General features: G+C 45.2%; 1 protein-coding gene across 14 annotated transcripts in view; it reads right to left on the bottom strand.

Annotated features, from left to right (window-relative positions):
- The window catches only part of CHD3 (chromodomain helicase DNA binding protein 3), a 2,755,261-nt gene that overhangs the window by 904,038 nt on the left and 1,833,068 nt on the right, over positions 1-18,155 (bottom strand). For all 14 annotated transcript variants that reach the window (XM_069646310.1, XM_069646296.1, XM_069646309.1 and 11 more), the window contains one exon: positions 1,231-1,316. In XM_069646310.1, coding sequence (XP_069502411.1) covers positions 1,231-1,316 — 86 coding nt within the window. The remainder of the gene's footprint in view (positions 1-1,230; positions 1,317-18,155) is intronic.

Below are 18,155 nucleotides of genomic sequence, written 5' to 3'. Positions count from 1 at the left end.
GGCAAGTTATTATGAGTGAATCTTTCTCCAGAGTGAGTTTCATCGCCTTCCAGATGGCGCACTTATAGCTGCGGGTGTGTGCGCTTGTTCTGGGCTGGTTCCAAAAACCGGCGCGCACCTTTTATAACACACCACCCTGTTATTTTACTAAAGATACATTTTCCTACACCCCGCACTAGAGGGCTGTGGAAAAAATGCCCTAACTAATGCTAAACATAATTTTCTTTCATTATATCTTTTGCAATTCATTGGTTCCAGAGATGGAACTTATTTTCAAAACAAAAATGTCAGCACTGAGTGTGCATCGTAATGTGAACACAGATCCAAGAGGTGGTATAGCAGCAGCACACATACATTTTTATTAAGGCAGTTACATGATGTGCCCTTACTTGGGCATCTGTATAACGTCTGTTAAGATAACCGGTTCCATGTGTACTATAAGTAAGAGATAGATGGTACCAGGTTGCGAGTTATTTAAGGTAGTGTAGCTTAGTGTCCCAAATGAAGCACTTGGAGGTGGGGAATGGAATATAAGGAAAGGTAACAGTAACTTGCTAGCTCGTTTTGGACTTACGTTGTGGAGATTAAGAGAAGGCAATCACACATGTTTTGACTTCTCTATAAACATGTGCATACCAGGGCTCAAGTCGAGGGTACAGCGGGGGACAGTGTCCACCCACTTTATTCAGAGGGGGGACTCAGCCCCCCCAGCTAAAATGAGAAACATTGAATGTCCTCTTTGAATTTCTGAATTAAACCTGAACTCAGGGATCAAAACACAGTCGGTAGATTTGTAGGCCGGACACTCCACCACTAAACTATATAACTTGGAAAAATAACAAACAAGTAAAGGTGAAATGTCCCATTTCGGTACTGCAAGTCCCAAGGAAATATTTGTACAGGTTCTTGGAGTTTAAAACATTCATCACACCTTTTAACGTTTTCAAAAACACTATTAGAAGAAAATATCCTGTCTTGGTTTTGTGTGTGTGTTGATTTCATGAAAGGCAAATGCCATTCGTCCTGTTCAATTTGGGTGGTTATGCAAAGCCAATTTAATGAAATGTGCATATTTCACCTTGATATGCTCACTTCTGGCAATGTCACATCCCATTGCGTTTGTTGATGAGTCCCCCCACTTTAATTTGTAGGACTTGACCCCTGGTGCATACATTAGTAGAGAAACAGTCAGACCAGTGCCTGCTCCTAACTTCACAACTAGTTTCTCACCTCTATGTTTCCACCAACGCGAGCCAAAAGCGGCGGCAGAGGCTTATCCTTCTCATTGCGCAGATGCCGTCGAGACTGTCGGCGACCTGTGATCACATAAGAGAAACATTTAGACAGACAATGGAATAAAACAACGCGTGGGCTCTTTTACTAGAAATGCTGTGAGATGGGAGCCGAAAGGGATGCCAAAAACAGATACGGGGTATTTGTAGATAGAAGTCAACAAAGTTAAAGTGAACTAAGCAGGAAAGGATTGAGGAGTGGAACTTTTATGCATCACGATGTGTAGTGGTATTAAATTAAATGGATGAAAATAGCAATTCTCGTCATGTTAAGCTATCCCGACTGACACACTCACCCACCCACAAACACAGACATACACACGCAATGATTCATGTATCAAGCATGGCTATAGGTTCCAAAGAAATTGCATTTAACATTTTCTAACTCCGTGCTTGGAATTTAATTAAGTATGTAGCCATGGTTAATTTCCTTAACATTAAATATCTCTGCCTCTGATATACCAAGGGTCCTGAATTCTTCCAAAGCACCTTTGAGGACCTAGTGTGCAGTCGTTTGCGCACCTTTTTCTTCTAATCCGCAGTGAGATGCATGGCCTTAATTCTGAACACAGATGGGAGGTTATAAAGAAAAATGTGGGAAGGACCATCCATCTTACCCTCTATTAACCCATAGTTTCATTTTAAGAAACTCCTCTCCGGAAAGACCCAATAGGATATAGAAAAGTGGAGCAAGCAGGCCACAGGCTATTCAAGGGTTGGTTTCTCTGGGACAGGAGGACACATTTAAACCACTCACTAGGGAAAGGCGTGGGGGTATGAAGGGGAATGTTAATTATGGTCAGCATTATGGTCTCTGTGTATCCTGATTCGACACAACAATCTGCTCAAGACCTGAAAGAAGGGAAGTAACCTTCCACAAGAAAGCTGTTTGCCTTGGATTCACACCTTTAGAGGATATCCCATCATTTTAAAACTTATTTTTTTAAGTCTTTATTTTGGTTGTGCACTTTTGCTCCGTCAGAATTCACCTTTATTTGTGTAGGTATACATAAATGTGGGGATAGGGAAGTAGGGGATATGGTGTGGGGTACAATGAGTGGGGTCCCATAAAAATAATGGTTGAATTCTGGACGAACAAAAGTGGATGAACAAAATGAAGACTTTCAAAAAAGTATCTCAAACACGTAGCACACCAGCACCAACAGTTCTATTATAATTCTGCCTAACCTCTGCTTTAAAAAAGGCACACAAAACAAGACGAAACAGACATGCCGGAAATTCCTATGAGAGGATGCTGTCAGTTCCAGATTCACATGATGCATTAAAGTGGCAGTCATTTTGTGTTTACAGTTAACAAAGGATAGGTTTTCTCTTGCCTACACATTCTTGCAGTTCCTTTCTCAGTGGTGAGGATCAGGCTGTTTATAAATAGAGATGCCCATTATTAAGAAAGTATGAGTTTGTATGCTCCAAGTCCACAGTCTCCTTTTCCCCACAGTCATGTCCTACCCAAGACACCTGCCTCAGGACAGGATCCCATTCAGCACAGCATTACACGTATTAAGAAGTACCACTTCATGGGAGCCGGAGCATGTGACAGCGTGTCTTAACTACGTTCTTGTTTTGCGCAGTCACTCGGTCTCCCACTCACCACACTAGTCCTTTTCAAATTCGCCCATCCCTTGTCTATTATTGGTTTGTCTTATATGTGGGCATGGTGACTGGTCATGTGAGACAAAGAGGACTAGAAACTATGAGTAAAACAATCCTTATGGTGAGTAACTCATGCATATTGCAACATTCTGTTTTGATATTGTAGGGTGATTCTCCAAGCAGGAGAACTCGAGAAGGTGAAGAAACCACTACTGGAAGATTAGCCAATATGCATTTCAACCAAACAATTTTTTGAGAAATGGCTGGCCAAACTGCATCAGCTCAAGAGCTTGTTTCCAGTATTGTAGAATGAATGAGGGGTGGTCCATGTAGCCAACCTCTAATGGACCTGTCGCTGAAAACACACATGTTATGGCTGACGGTGACTTCAAATAACATTACAAATACAGGACATGAAATGGAATAGTTGTGAAATTCAATCATTTGAAACTGGCCACCCTCGGTCTGAACAACTGATGTTAATAATTTTGATTTTCTTAAGTGACTTTATTTGGAAAGATAAACATGCAGGGCTCTTCAAATAACAAGAGTACAATGCATCATCCACCTTGGTGGCAAAGGTTATTTCTTGGCCTGATATGGCTTAATGTCTCTTTCTTGGTGCAAATGCACTCTCTGCACTTGTCCTTGGTAGTCTAGAGGGTCCTCGCCTTTGCACATGATGTACAGTGATGGTGGAGCAAGCTGCTGCTTCTTATGAGTGTGCGTCACCTTGTCACCCTTATGGAAATGTTGCACAATCCAGCATAAGGATAGCATAAGTTCCTCCAGGAAATGGTCCTCTTTTTCCCCATCCTCCCTCCAAGCACTCAGATGCCTATGCCTCTAGACTGATAGGGTTTATCATGCTCTTGAATTATATCCTGATCCTCTACAATTTCTAGATTGAGTTAGAAAGTGTTTCTTGGAGTACCTGTTCTTGGAGTGCTAGGAAGTCCTTTATAGGTGAAATCTGTGACACCTACGGAAAATGCAGTACCTCCATAGTCTCTGTCAATGAGGTTGTAGGCTTTGTTGTCAATAGTGGGGACGGGAGCCGTAGACATTGGTGATCTTGGAATAGCTGCTGATGATGGACTCGTTGACAGGTGCTTCCATAGCACAGAAGAACTCTATGATGGACCATCCTTCGTCCGAGGCAACTTTGATGATTCCAGCTTTGTAGTTGCCATGTGATTCCCCTGAGGAGGCATTCCTTGCAACATAGGACGCATTGACGATGCACTCATTGTAGACAGGGTGCTGGACCTTGACAGTGAGGGGGGCTGTGACATGTATACCTGGTGTATGGAGATGGTATTGTTGGAGCTCTCTTCATTGATGTTTAAGGCAGGAAATGTGCTGCTCGTACTGTTGCGGGTCTCATACTTATATTTTAATGACCACTTTTGGTGAAGAGGATGTGTTCCATGCTGAAGAGGATGTGTTCTATAGGGAGGGCTTGTTAAAAGTTGGTATATGGGGTCACTGTTAACCCTCTAAACACATTTTCACTGTGGGTGTTACCTTTGGGCTGAGCAGTCAGGCATTCAAGGTCTCTTGGGGCTGTCATCGTTGATTCTTCCCCATCTGAGGACTCCCAAGCACATGAAGTGTGATGAAGCCATTACTCCCTCACCGAGGAACAGAATGAGCTGTTTCCTCCTGTCTTATAAAGTCTTTTAAGGAAAAGACTGACAGATAGACATTCCTCATGCACATGCCCTGGCTGCAGGCAACAGATATGCTGTTTTCTATTTTCTCAGACACTTCTTATAGCCCCTTAATAGTCATTTTGTAACCGTGGCATGATCCTTCTAACTCCTGTCTTCTTCCTTGGACGTATTCAACGATTTCAGATCAAATCTGCACAGGATACGAAAAAAGAACACACTCCAAGATTCTTTAAATGCAGGTGCAGGACCCAAAGGTGTTCTCTAATGTCAGAGAATATCAAAAATGGTTTTGCAGATGAGGACTTTCAAGCACACAAAGTGTAATAAGTCTGAAGATGGATCACCTGGCGAGAGACTCAGCCTACCCACCTCAGTGGACAGGGAGTAATAACTCCATATGAGATGGACAGGCACTCAATTTCTTTTCTATTTACATTGCTATTACATTAATGTTCCAAAGAGTCCAAGCCTGATGGTATGGTACCATGGAATCCATGTGAATCTATGAATGATCCAATTCAGGAGAACTATGTTCAACAGGAATGTACTGCGATATCCATCTTTGGAAGATATAAAATGATGTTAGAACCTCCTTAATATTAGACCGCAATAGGTTAATAATACCCCTAGCCAGGCTTAAATGGCAACACCTAGCCACATTTGTAGCATATGGATTTCTGGTTGAGCTCTTTCTAGCCACTTTAATTACTTCCAGATTATACTGTGACAGTCCCAACCTTCCCTAAGTCAAGTCTTCAAAGATTAGTCTGCTTAAGACAGTGATTGAGGGGATGAATGCTGAATCCACCCCCTGTGTTGTGATGATAGACACTCTTTCTATATTGGGAATGACATAAGAGGCTCCTGGGACAGCTCCAACAGAGTACTAGAACCTGTTTGGCCTGGTAGAAGTTAGAAATATCATGTGGCAATTCTAGTTTATCTATCCTTTTGGGCGATCTGAATAGATGGCGAGGTAACCCCTGCGACAAAGAGGCTATAAGCCTAGAAACTAGCCTAACAAACATTAATTACCACATCGCTAATAAGGGCTCCACCTGCACCTCTGGCAATCAACTTGATTGGATTATCACAAATAATGTTCAATTGACAGTGACCGATACCATTCCATGTATATGGACAGACCACTACAAAGTTGAAGCTACATTCTCCCCCACTTTCAAAGCTGTCCATTTTGATAATTCCCCTAAACCGGTTCTAAGCAGAAACTTTAAGAAAATCACACATGACATTCTCAAAGAAGGTCTTACTCATGTCATGAACAATACTGCAGATAATGATTCTTGTGAAAACATCATCCGCAATTTCAATAATCATTTCCAGGAGATTTTCGATAAACATGCGCCGCTTAAAAACAAACAGGCTCGCCCCAACCCTAACCATCAGCATTGGTACACACCGGAATTGAGCACCTTCAAAATAGCTAAAAGGAAATTAGAAAGAATATGGCACAAAACCCCTTCAGAGGAAAATAAAGAAAACTGGAAAAAATGTGACCTTTCATATAGAGCTAAACTGGTTGAAGTAAAAAAAGAATACTATAATACTCAAATCATCAGTGCTTCTAACTCCACTGGAAAATTGTTCCAAATCCTAAAATCTTTCGAAAAACCACCCATTCTCTCTTCACCCTTCCAACCAACCTTGACCGACTGTGAGGCAGTTCAACTTGCTTTCTCAAATAAAATCAAAAAAGCCAGAGACTCCATTATAAATTGCAAAACATCAGATCCGCCACCACCTGCGCAACCTAAGGTGACGTATCCTGTCCCAGACATCCCTAAATTTACATTTTCACCAGTTTCCATCGAAGACATGAACAACACTCTTTCTTCCATAAATTGCACCACTTGCGCCGAAAACAACATACCCCCGAAACTTATTCTTGATAATGCTGAAATCTTCTCCCCTTTTTTCCGTCGCATGACAAATGCTTCCTTTAGGGACCGGAAAGTACCGACAGAAATTAAAACAGTCACAGTCACCCCCCTAGTCAAGAAACCCGGACTAGATCAACAGGACCCCGCCAACCTCAGACCCATTACTAATTGTAACTTTCTTCTGAAGGTACTCGACAAAATAGCAACCAAGCAACTGTAAGATTATGTAGACACACCCCCAACAATCGGGTTTTAGAGGTGCCCATAGCACAGAGTCAGCATTGCTGGACTTACAGACAGAAATGCTGAGTATCCTAGACAGAGGCAAAACAGGTTTGTTAATCCTCTTGAACCTCTCGGCGGCTTTCGATTTGTTAGATCATGGGAAGCTCCGAGAGGCCCTAGGCGCAGCTGGTAACTGCTCCCATGATGCAATAGATTGGGTATCATCATTCCTAGAAGACAGGAACTCAAAAATCAACTGGGCCGGTCACTCCACCTCACCCAAACCTGTAGACTGCGGCGTCCCTCAAGGAGCCAGTTTCTCCCCTTTGCTTTTCAATTTATACATCCGTTGCCTTTGTACTCTTTTATCTCAGCTTGGAATTTTTTTCACCAATTTCGCTGACGATACACAGCTCATCTTAGAGTTGAGTGGAAACCATTCCTTAGACAACGAGAAGTTATCGATTATCTATAACACCATTGAAAACTGGATGTTAACACACTGGATGTGTCTTAATAGTTCTAAAACGGAACTTATGACCTTTGGAAGCGCTAAAACCTTAAAAAACCTTGGCTCAGACTATTCCACCTTCACTATAAAAGACTCCACCATTAAGGTATCAAATAAGGTCAAAACCCTAGGTATTTATTTACAATCTTCCCTAGGTGCAGAAGCCCAAACCGCTTATTTAAAGCGAAATTGTCAATATTATCAAAGGCTTCTCTGCCAGATCAGACCATTTCTTAACATCAAGAACAGTGCCACGATAGGGAGAGCTACCATCCTGTCTCGCCTGGACTATGGTAACGCGTTAATGCTTGGCGCTAGCAATAATTGCCTGAAACAATGCCAGATTATTCAGAATAATGCTGTCAGGTCCATCACTAACAAATCTAAGCGAGAACACATAACCAAGGACAGAAATGATCTCCATTGGTTGGCAGTGAAGGAACGGATCCTGTTTAAATCACTAACCCTAACCCACCGATGTCTCTACGGCACGGCACCAGCATACCTTAAGAAAAAGTTCAGGTGGTATGAGCCAAGTCGTAGCTTGAGATCCGCCAAGCAAGGACTGATCAATCCTAGCCTTCCAGGCAAAGCCACTGGTCTCGGTCGAGCTTTTCAAAGTTTGGCAACTTCCTACTGGAACAAACTGCCTTGCAGCCTTAGACTGGAAAGCAACACCCAACTCTTTAGGAGGCATCTGAAGACCTTTCTCTTCAAATAACTAGGCAATTTCTACACCGAATCATGTTGCCATCTTTCTGCCCCCTCTCTTTACTTTCTTTTGTGTCGTCCTGTTAATCTTCGTCCTCGTGTCTTTTTCGCACCCTGATGCTTGCGAGCTACGGCGCGTTACAAATAAATAAATAAATAAATAAATAAATAGTTCAATTTCAGTTTCTACAGACTATTCAGAATAAAAGGGACATGATCAGACTAAGAGGGGCAAGAGGAAAGGTATAGGAAGTCTGACCTTTCCAATGGAGCAGAAATACATTCACAAAGGAACGTACACCTCCTCCCTTCTCCCCTCCAAGAAGCATAAAGAGGAACCTTTTTTTTTATACTGAGCTGCAAACAGACCTAGAAGTGGGACGCCTCAGCACTGGACGTTTTGTGTGACTATACCTGCTGTCAGTTCCCATTTGTGCAGAACTTGACTGAGTTTACTTAATGATTTCCCTCTTACACAGAGTCCCTACCAGATGAATTGCAAATGAGAAAATGTAGTTCTTGGGCAGTATTCTACAAGCATTATTAGTGTATAGTTCTGGGAAGCCAACTTTAGAGGACATGCATAGGTTTCACATAAAAGTCTGAACTTAACTCTCCCTTGGTAACAGCGACAAGCAATTCGTCTGAGACTTAGGAGATCAGCGGAAAAGTACAATTGCACTGATGTAAAGTACAGTTAAACACAAGAGCTTTGCAAGCATTAAACTGTCCACACATATAAGTACAAAAAGATGTCTATTTAGCAACACAAATGCATTAAGTAAAGACACTAAAAGGAAGGGAACATCCGATATACTAAGACAAAGTCCCCTGCCTGGTTCTGGGGACCTCTAGTGGGGGATTAAAGGAAGAGGGAACCTCTCCAAGCTAGGAGAAAATGGGCACAAAGCAGGTACATGGATAATCCCCTGGTCTCCCTCTCTTTGTCCCATCTATAGGGCAGGGAACAGTCACATGAGGCAATTGCGGACAGGGTGGCTTTATGGGAACTAGTCTTCATACCTGAAGAGCAGAGACCATCCAGGATTGTGGAAACCGGGCTCTCCCTAACCCCAAAATACAATGTATTTGCTTTCACTGAAGTTGGGGAGCCTGTAGCTGATGACTCTTTGAGGGGGATCAAGGAGGGTTGGTCCTCCAGAACTGCCTGCGCAATTGGCTCCCCTCATGCGGGTACAGGAATCCCATCTAAAACTACAGAGGGAGAGGAGCCTGAAAGAGGAAGAGAAACTCGGCAGGCCATTGCAAAAGGCCTCCAATCTCATACAGCTGAGATAAGATAGTCTAAGATAGACACACCATGGCAGGGTTAAGGTGTGGAAACCAGGATGTGGCAGCTCAAGAAGAGGGACTGGCCAGTTTCAAGTCCCACATCCTAACTGTAAGCCATCTTTAGGGGTGGGACCCACTAGCCATTCCCTACACCAGGAGTCTGAAGAGAAACACCTTAGCTCCCTAGACCCAGATAAAGACTGTAAGGTAGGGTCTGGGTGTGGATGGCAGAGGGATGACCGCCCAAGGGAAGCAGCAAACTAATCGCAAGACACATATTCAGGCACCCAAACCCTATCCCAGTTAACACACGTGAAGTACTTTCATTGAGATAATATGGAATGCAAGAACACAAAACACAAATATATGCAGCCTATGTCTGCCAGTGTAGGTGTCTGGATAAGAATCTGGAGACCAGAGACAGGCGATAGAAAATGGGGTTGGAAAAGGCTGGATTAAGGAGGGAGAGGAGTATGAACAAGACACCAGGAGGTGGAAAGAGGAGTGGAATCAGAATGCAAGGATGGAAGCAGAATGCAAGGAGTACAGGCGAGGTGGTCAAAGGTAGTAAACACCAGGAATTAGAGGGAGAGGATTATCAGAAGGAGAGAAAGGAGAATACAAGAGGAATTCATAGGCGACTGAAGGAAGTGCCCAAATGGATGAAGACAACAGAATAGAAATCAAAGCGATGGAGGTGAGATTGAAAGTTATAATAGGAGGTTAAGGAGGAAGATCGAGCTAAAATAGAGAAATTGAGTAGGGAAGTAGACTATGAAACACTAACACAAGAACAGGCGAAGCTGAGGTGGCAGACTGAAGCAGGTAGTAAAAGGAAATAGAAGTTTAAGAGTAAGAAAGGCACACAGAGAGAAATCAAGGGAGGGCCACTGGATAGAGAACACACTCTAAACTTGCAGGAAGCTTCCGGCCCTCAATTGACTTTGGATCTTGTCAGGGCCCCTTCCCAACATCCTAATTCCCTTACTGGGACAGTCACCTTTCAACTGATGACCCAATGTCACGACAAACCATGACTAAGAAGAAGGGTTCTGGACCACCAAAAGCCCACAATGCAACCCAATGGAATATGGGTAAGGGAAACCATTGAACCAGGAGCATTTCTTTATGTGCTTAATCTTCCACATCCCAGAAGGGGAACCTTGCCACTTCTCAAACCCTAAGAGACTTTGTAACTTTTAGTTACCCCTGCATTTTAGTTAGGGACCACCAGATTATCCTGACACTTTAAAGTTGCGCTTTATGCCTTCCCCGTTTCTTTCACCCTGCCCCATAAAAGTCCCCAAATAAATGCCTTTAAGTAGAGTTTTGTGAATGTGTCTGGTCTATTGATCCATGTCAGCTACATGGCAATAGAAACACAACCGCAGTTTAGTGTCCAGGTTTGAACTAACAGCTAACTTTAGAATTCACATAGATTAAGCCATAACACTAACAATTACCAAAAGTAGGGGTTAAAGATGTTAAGCAATTTAACGTAGGCCTTTTAATGATGTAAGGCAGTAGCAACAGTACAAAACTAAGGTCAGTCCAAACCCTATCCTAAAGACAAAGTTCAATCCTGTTCAAAGGAAATACTTGTGTAAGGATATTTTAAAGGAGGATGCTACTCACAGATATCCCACATGACACAATGGTGTCAATACCACTGTAGTAGAGCATTTTTATAGAAAGAACAAAAGTATCATGAGTGGGCAGCTGCCTTTCATAATCATCCAAAGGCATGCCGACAGGATGCTCAAGCTTAGATTCCACCACCAAAAGCCAAGCCCAGGGACCGGCCTGATCAGACTCTGCTTCCAATGGAATGAATAGGAAACTTGGGCACTTGAAAACAGGTATGCACCCAGGCCGCTCGAACCCGATTCAGAAAATCAACAAACCCAGGCAGGCCAGGGTTGTTGGGTACATCTACTCAGACCATTGATTTTGCTGCTGAGGGTCGAGGGATGGTGGCGACAGTGTTCTTCAGTTGACAGCTTTGACAGCAAGGTATGAAAATTCTGTGGTCCTGGGCACTGCAAACATTTTCTGGGAATGGGTCATCACCTGGCTAGACTTGAGTAAAGCTACAGGACACAGTGTCTGCCGGCATGAAGAATAAGGACCACAGAACATGGGCTCCACCAAGGCCTTTTTTCTAGGCAGAGAGCAGCCAGGAGGCGAGGTCCAAGGCCCACAATGAGGAAACACTGCACAAATAACATGACCAACATGCACAACATTCAAGCAACAGGACAAGCCTCCTCTTCAGGTGATGTGCTCCAGGTACAAGGCCACAACTATTCAGAGCTCCTTGAGGGCAACTTCTGTGATGCAGGAATCAGAACCGGATAGGAAAACCAGTGGAAGGTCTTCCTTGTCGAGTGTAAAGTAGAAATTTTCCTTGCAGTGGATGGGCTTGATCAATAAAGTTTTGTGCAGCACTCCTCTGGCATCCTTCACCATTTTCTTCTTCCTGACTGTCTTATGGCTGCCTTTAACCACCTGATATACGACAGCATAGACTTTGAGGACCAAAGCCCTCCAAAAGAATGACCCAGAACATTCAGACTGTAAGCAGCTATCCAATCAAGAAAAGCAAGCTCAAGAAAAGCCACGACTCACACAAGATATGGCTTTGTGTACTGGGGATGTCTGTCCCCCCTCATCAAGACCAAACTAGCTCCAGACACAGAAAGGCTCTGCTTCCCAGGATCTTAACAGACCCTACACATAGGAATACACATGTATGGGCATATCCTGCCTTTGAACAGAGGGAAGACAGCCAACGGGTCAAGACGACAGGACAACTGTATGGCCAGCCATTCTGAGCAGAATTAGCACAAAAGGCTGCCATGTGCTAAAAAAGAAATGGTGCAAAGGAGTTCACCAAAAATTACTAAAAATAAGATTCCACCATCAACAGTCTGTCTGGGCTTCACCAGGTGAATAAAAGTGTGAAAAGGTCAAAGGAAATGAGAGAAAAGGCTTGCTGAACAATAATCCCTATGGATGTAATAGAGAACATACATTGGGGTACATCATCCCCCTGCACTGGAAGTCTTAAAGACTAACCAGTGCTCTAAAACAAACAAGTCGGGGAGAGAGGCTGAAAAAGCCCTAACTCACGAAAATCAGGCCAGGATAGAATAAACCATCTGAACATCTGCTGGGGGTCGATTGAAAGTGATGGAAAAGCTGCAAAAAGAAAATACTTTCCTTAAGCTTCTCTACGGCCCAAATACCAAAGATGTAAGGCACGGTAGTGAGGAGATTGTTTCCTTTTGCTGTTGTGTTAGTCCAAAAGACCCTGAAGGCCATCAATATATCAGTCAGTTCCAAATCAGTGACGAGATATCCTTTGATCCTGAGCACCACATAGGTCGTGGACTTGTAAGCTCCCCGTGGAGCTCATCCTTTGAGCGAGAACCCAGAATCTGTGGTTGTGATGGTGATCTGGTTTGTGAAAAGGCATTTACTTTAGGAGGTTATCTTTCTTTAACCACCAAATTATATAATTCTTAACCTGTTCAGGGACAGAGATCTGAGGCAACTGAGGGTGAGTAGCATGGTTCCAACTGGGAGTCATGTGGTGTCAACACACAACTACTGACACCGGAATAAAGTTAAAAGTTTTATTAAGCAAATGTAAAACATAAGACTATTGCATAAAAATTGTTTCGGATAGCTCTGACATAAATATTCTTGGTAAAAATAGTCCTTCAAAGCAGGATTCTATATAAAGGCCAGCACCAAGAAAGGCATACAGACTAGATATGTCTTCAATCCTTCTTCTGGGACCCACCAGGCTTCTCGCTTGGCTCTGGATTGAAGGATTCTCTTTGCCAAATTTTCCAAAAGTCCTCCCCTTCACTGGGTCTCTCCTTCTCTCTGCCACTTATTACCCTGTTCTAGAGCCAAGGTTTACCCCCCCTCTGTTACAAATCCCTTCTTCCAGAGATCAAATTCCCTCTCACTCTCTCTTCACTGTAGCACACCTCTCCTCTGAGCTCATGGGCTTCTCCTCCCCCTCAGTGGAGCATACCCCTCCTCTGTGGCTCAAATGGATTAGCTCTTCTGTTACACATCCCCTCGTCTGGGGTATCAGAGTCACTCTCTTTCACTACTTTTTAACCCACCTCCCCCTTCTTGGGTCAGGGGTCTCTTTCCTCTGGTCTCAAGGGGCTTGCCTTGGCCTCACTGGAGTATACCCCCTTCTGGGTTCATGAGGGGCTCACCGCATCCTCGCAGGCACAGACCCATCTTCTCGGGTTCAGGTGAATCTTCTGCCTCTCAATGGAGCACACCACTCTTCTGTGGATTAGGGGCTTTTCTCCCCCTTAGTGGAACACTCGCATCTTTTGAGATTTAATGGCTCTTTTCCCCCTCACTGGAGCATTCCATCATTATTTGATTATGGGGCTCCCCTCCCTTAACTGGAGAACACCCCTCTCCCTCACAGGTGCACACCCCTCTTCTGGAGTTCAAGGGGCTCCTCTCACCCTTAGTAGAGCACACCCCTCTTCTAAGGTTAAAATGGTTCTACTGGGAGACCACCATGGGGCGCAGACATGATGGTCGCATAAAACACTGTCTCCCTCTTCGGGCTTGAAAAATGTCAACTTCCAGAGCTGTGCGAAGAGAGATCAGCTCCTAAAGAAGTGGCGAGTGACTCTGGGAGGTGATTGCACACCTGTGGGCGAAACAGCAAGAAAAATCGAATGAAGGAAACCCTGGAATTCACCTTGCTGTTGAGCCCGCCCAGGGGCGTGAAAGCAGAGAGCGTGGGCCAAGGAAAGAAAATGACGGCCGCGGTATACGCCGCGTATCTCCGAACCTACGGGGCGCCTCACTCTACTGATATACACGAGACGGCGCCAGAGAGCGCAGCGTGAGACAGGCGTACGGCGAAGAGTCCCAACCCCAGAAGAAACAGAGGAGCAGCAACGAAGGAGCCGGAACACGGGCTCGGATTGCCATGGTGCCTCCCCTTGCCTGCCGGGAGAAGCCCCACTTGAAGAAGTCAGCGCTGGTGCGGGCGGCCCAGCAGAGGTAGGCTGCAATCTACAGCAATAGCGCTGCCCCTCTCCTCCCCTCCGCTGAGGCCCGCCCAGAACCTCTGCAATAGGAGCCGCAGTGCGCTCCACACCTGCGCAGCCCAAGTGTGGAGGCCGTTCCCCTAGTTAGCTCCGGCACTCGGGCTTGAGAAAGTGAAATTCAAGGGGCGCCGTCGCCAATAGCAAGGCGCATTGGCTCCCTCCTTCAGGGGGAGATTGACCCCCTCCGACCCCGATAGGCAGTGCCGGAGCAGCGGGGGTGGCACAGTGGGCATCCAGGACAATAAAAAAAAATACCGACTATTTCGGGAACAACCAGCACAAGGCAGCGGCTTCCCCCTCCAGAGGTGCATCCTACCTGTTGATCAAGGAGTAAAGGCCTACCATTACACACACTTGCACTGCCAAATCCTAATCAGGAGGCCCAGGCAATACCAACACTCCTCCAGGCCAAGGGAACAAGGGAGGACTGCACCTGGGGCCTGGGGGCACTGATACAAGTGCAGTGAATAAGGGAAGGCACAGTTGCAGGAACCTGGGGTTCGAGTTCCACATCAGCCTCCTGGAAATGCCCGCCGACCTATTACCCCCCCCGTACCTCAGCAACTAGCAGCGGTTCATCTTCAACAACTCCCCAACACGCAAGCAACCACGAGGGCCAACACCCCCCATCCACCTCCTGGAGGGGGTAGCTGAACTGCTGACGGTGCCCTACAGAAAAAGAATCCAAACAAAACTGCGAAGGCCACATAGTGAACTGCACCTGTTCATAGGGTATCCAGCGGAGGGGCTACAGAGAAAAATATGGCAGACAATTAGTGGAGTCACAAGGGACAAAGGAGTAGAAAGTAGTGACATTTATGCAATTGCTCTGAACTGGGTGGTATTGAAGCAGCAAAATGGCGGAGTACACATCCCGGCTCCGAAAATTGAGCCAGCATTATAACGCAAGACTGACACGACCCCCGCCCCAATCCACACACTCTCATTACAGTATCAGGAGTCTAAAAGCTCTGCCGTGGTCAAAGCTGGATCCGCGCACCCTAGCTGCCCTATGGAAGTTTAGCCGCACAAATACAACCATGGGAGCGGAGGAAGTCCAAAGCTCATCGGACATCCCAGGCAACGACTGCGACAACGCAGACAAATCAGATATTCGCCTTCTCCTCTGTGAAATCAGGTCAATGAAAAATAGTCTCACAGAAACAGTCTCAGACTTGTAAACAAAAATGGCAAAAGTTGAAGACCGCTTAGAGGCTGTCGAAAGTAACCAGCAGTCGGGAGACATTATTACTATGCAATATGAAGCCAGAATCCTAGACCTATAACAAAAAGAACGCGACATGGAATCCAAGGTCGACCATTTCGAAAATAGGGAGCAGCGTTCTAATATTCGCATAATGGGTCTGGAAGAGGAACAAGGTGAGACACCTTCAGGCTTGGAAAGCAAAGTGAAGTTTTCAATCTTAACCCTCTACAGTGACACAAACCCTCCTGAGCTCAGATTTGATAGGGTGCAAAGGGCGGGCGGCCCAGCAAAAGGTCCACGGTCAGTCCTCGTCAAATGCCATTACTATATACAAAGACAAGACATTTTGCAGAAGGCAAGAGAGCGAGACACAATAGAATTCCGAGGGTCGAAAGTTAAGCTCTATCAAGATCTTTCAACAATGACACTGGTGAAAAGAAGAGGTTGTCGTTCCCGCACGGTTGGCTGCAGGAGAAGGGAGTGAGGTACCGTTGGGGCCACCCTTTTTCCCTCCCATTTGAGCATAATGGAGAAGAGTTCAGGATAACCTCTGTGGAAGAAGCTGAACAAGCCTGCTGTCACCTCCAAGGCCATGCCACAAGCTCAGACCCCGACGGCCGGAGAGAGCCTTCGGGCCTGCACCAAGAATCGGCCAATAAGCCCCCAAAACGGGGTCGGGCACAACAGAAGTGGAAATACAAACGATTAAACACTCCCTAGGGAACCTATGTCATTCGCTTAGACTGGGTTAAGCATTGAAGATCTGTCTCCTCCGACATTAGACACTGCAAAGTTCCGGTGCTGTCCGCCAGTTGCTGCATGACAGAATGCATCCAGAGTTGTGCAAGCCTCCAGGTGTGCACTAAGTACAGCTCTTTATTCATGCGCAAGTTGTTTTTTCTCCTCGCACAAAAGTTATAGTTCTAATTAGGGCCCGAAGAGGGGTCCTCCCGGAGTGGCCCTTTTTGATCAAGGGCGTCTCTCTTCTTTTTCTTCTTTACTTTTTTGTGTCTCTCCATATGAGAATGCTCTCGGTAGTATCTCACACAGGGGGGAGGTGGGGTGAGGGAAACACTCATCCATTCAAAATGACAGATTTGCACCACATCGAGATTCTGCACACACACCCTGCATTACCACGACCAGGCCATCGCCTCACGGCAAAGCACAGAGGTCAAACACTTTGCGATTCTCAATGCCACGGGGCAAACTTTGCAATCCACCCTAGTAGCCATGGCTAGCTCTGACAGCATAGTCTCCGGTTCCCTAAATGTGAAAGGCTTGAACTCCCCGCAGAAAAGGTCAATGTTAGCGCGACAGTTCGACCATTCCAAACTGGATGTCCTTTTCATACAAGAGTCCAAGTATACTAGCGGGGGAGAGAGGAGGATTATAGGGAAAGGGATTGGAGAGGCGTTCTGGGCATCGGGTCCTCAGAAAAAGGGCGGGGTGGGTATCCTGCTAAGAAGGTCCTTGTGAGTCCAAATAGAGCATGTTTATAGGGACACTCAGGGAAGATATGTGGCACTTAAGGGTAAACTGAGATCCCGTCCCATAACACTCTGCTCAGCCTATGCAGCCAATCAGGGACAATCTAGCTTTTTCAAACCCCTGTTTGACTTCCTAGACAATTGGAGGGAAGGCACACTGATTTGCTTGGTGGGACTTTAATGTAGCGGCAGACCGAGAGCGTGATTGGCACCCAGTACAACAAAACGCTCTTCAAAACAGACGGGGAAGATTCATACGAACTATTGACACACATGCTGTGAAACCTGTTACTAGCAGCTAGGGTATGCCTTACCATCAAATGGAAATCAGCGGCACTCCCCTCAAAGAAAGACTGGTTAATTAAAGCACACGCCATATACGAAATGGAAAGCCTCACAGCCGCTGTACATGAATCCCGTAGAAATATAGACATGATTCTAGAATATTACACAGCATACCGGAAATCCATAGACTAATAGATTGAATCCTTAATTAGATAATGAGCCAGGCCAATGACACAGCCCCGTAAAGTCTGTCATCTGGTAACCACGAGCTACATATTCATAGCACACACCGAAGCGCAATAAGCATTGTTGGTATCCAGTGCAGTGCATGAATCTGACTGTTCATTATTTTTTCTGTCCTTCATTCTTGTTTTTCAATTAGGGAAACGAGATGAGGGAGGGTGGAGAGGAGAGGGTGAAGGGTTTAAAGCAAAAGTTTCACGAAGAACAGTGTTTCACGCTTGTCTAGTAATTGTGTTTACGTAAAGTCATTGAACGATACTGTGAAGCTAACATGTATCATGATTGTCTTGTTGAAAACAAATAAAAATATATTTTAAAAAAAAGCTTCTACTCCCCCTCACTGGAGCACACCCCTCATCTGGGGTAGAAAGAGCTCTTCTTCTCACTGGAGCACACCCTTCTTCTGGGGTTCAATGCACTTCTTTCCTTCCATCCTCAATGGAGGACACATCTCTTCTGGGGTTAAAGGAGCTCATCTCCCCCTCACTACAGAATACACCTCTTCTGGGGTTCGATGTGCTCTTCTCCCCCTAACTTGAGCATAACCATCTTCTGGGATTAAGGGCGACAGTACTGGAAGCTTCAATGGTGCCTTGGGCATCTGG

This window comes from Ambystoma mexicanum, chromosome 1p (genome assembly GCF_040938575.1).
Source record: "Ambystoma mexicanum isolate Mex_15411 chromosome 1p, UKY_AmexF1_1, whole genome shotgun sequence".
NCBI classification, from domain to species: Eukaryota; Metazoa; Chordata; class Amphibia; order Caudata; family Ambystomatidae; genus Ambystoma; species Ambystoma mexicanum.
Note: the sequence above shows the minus strand (reverse complement) of the source record. Positions and strands in the feature narration are given on the sequence as shown.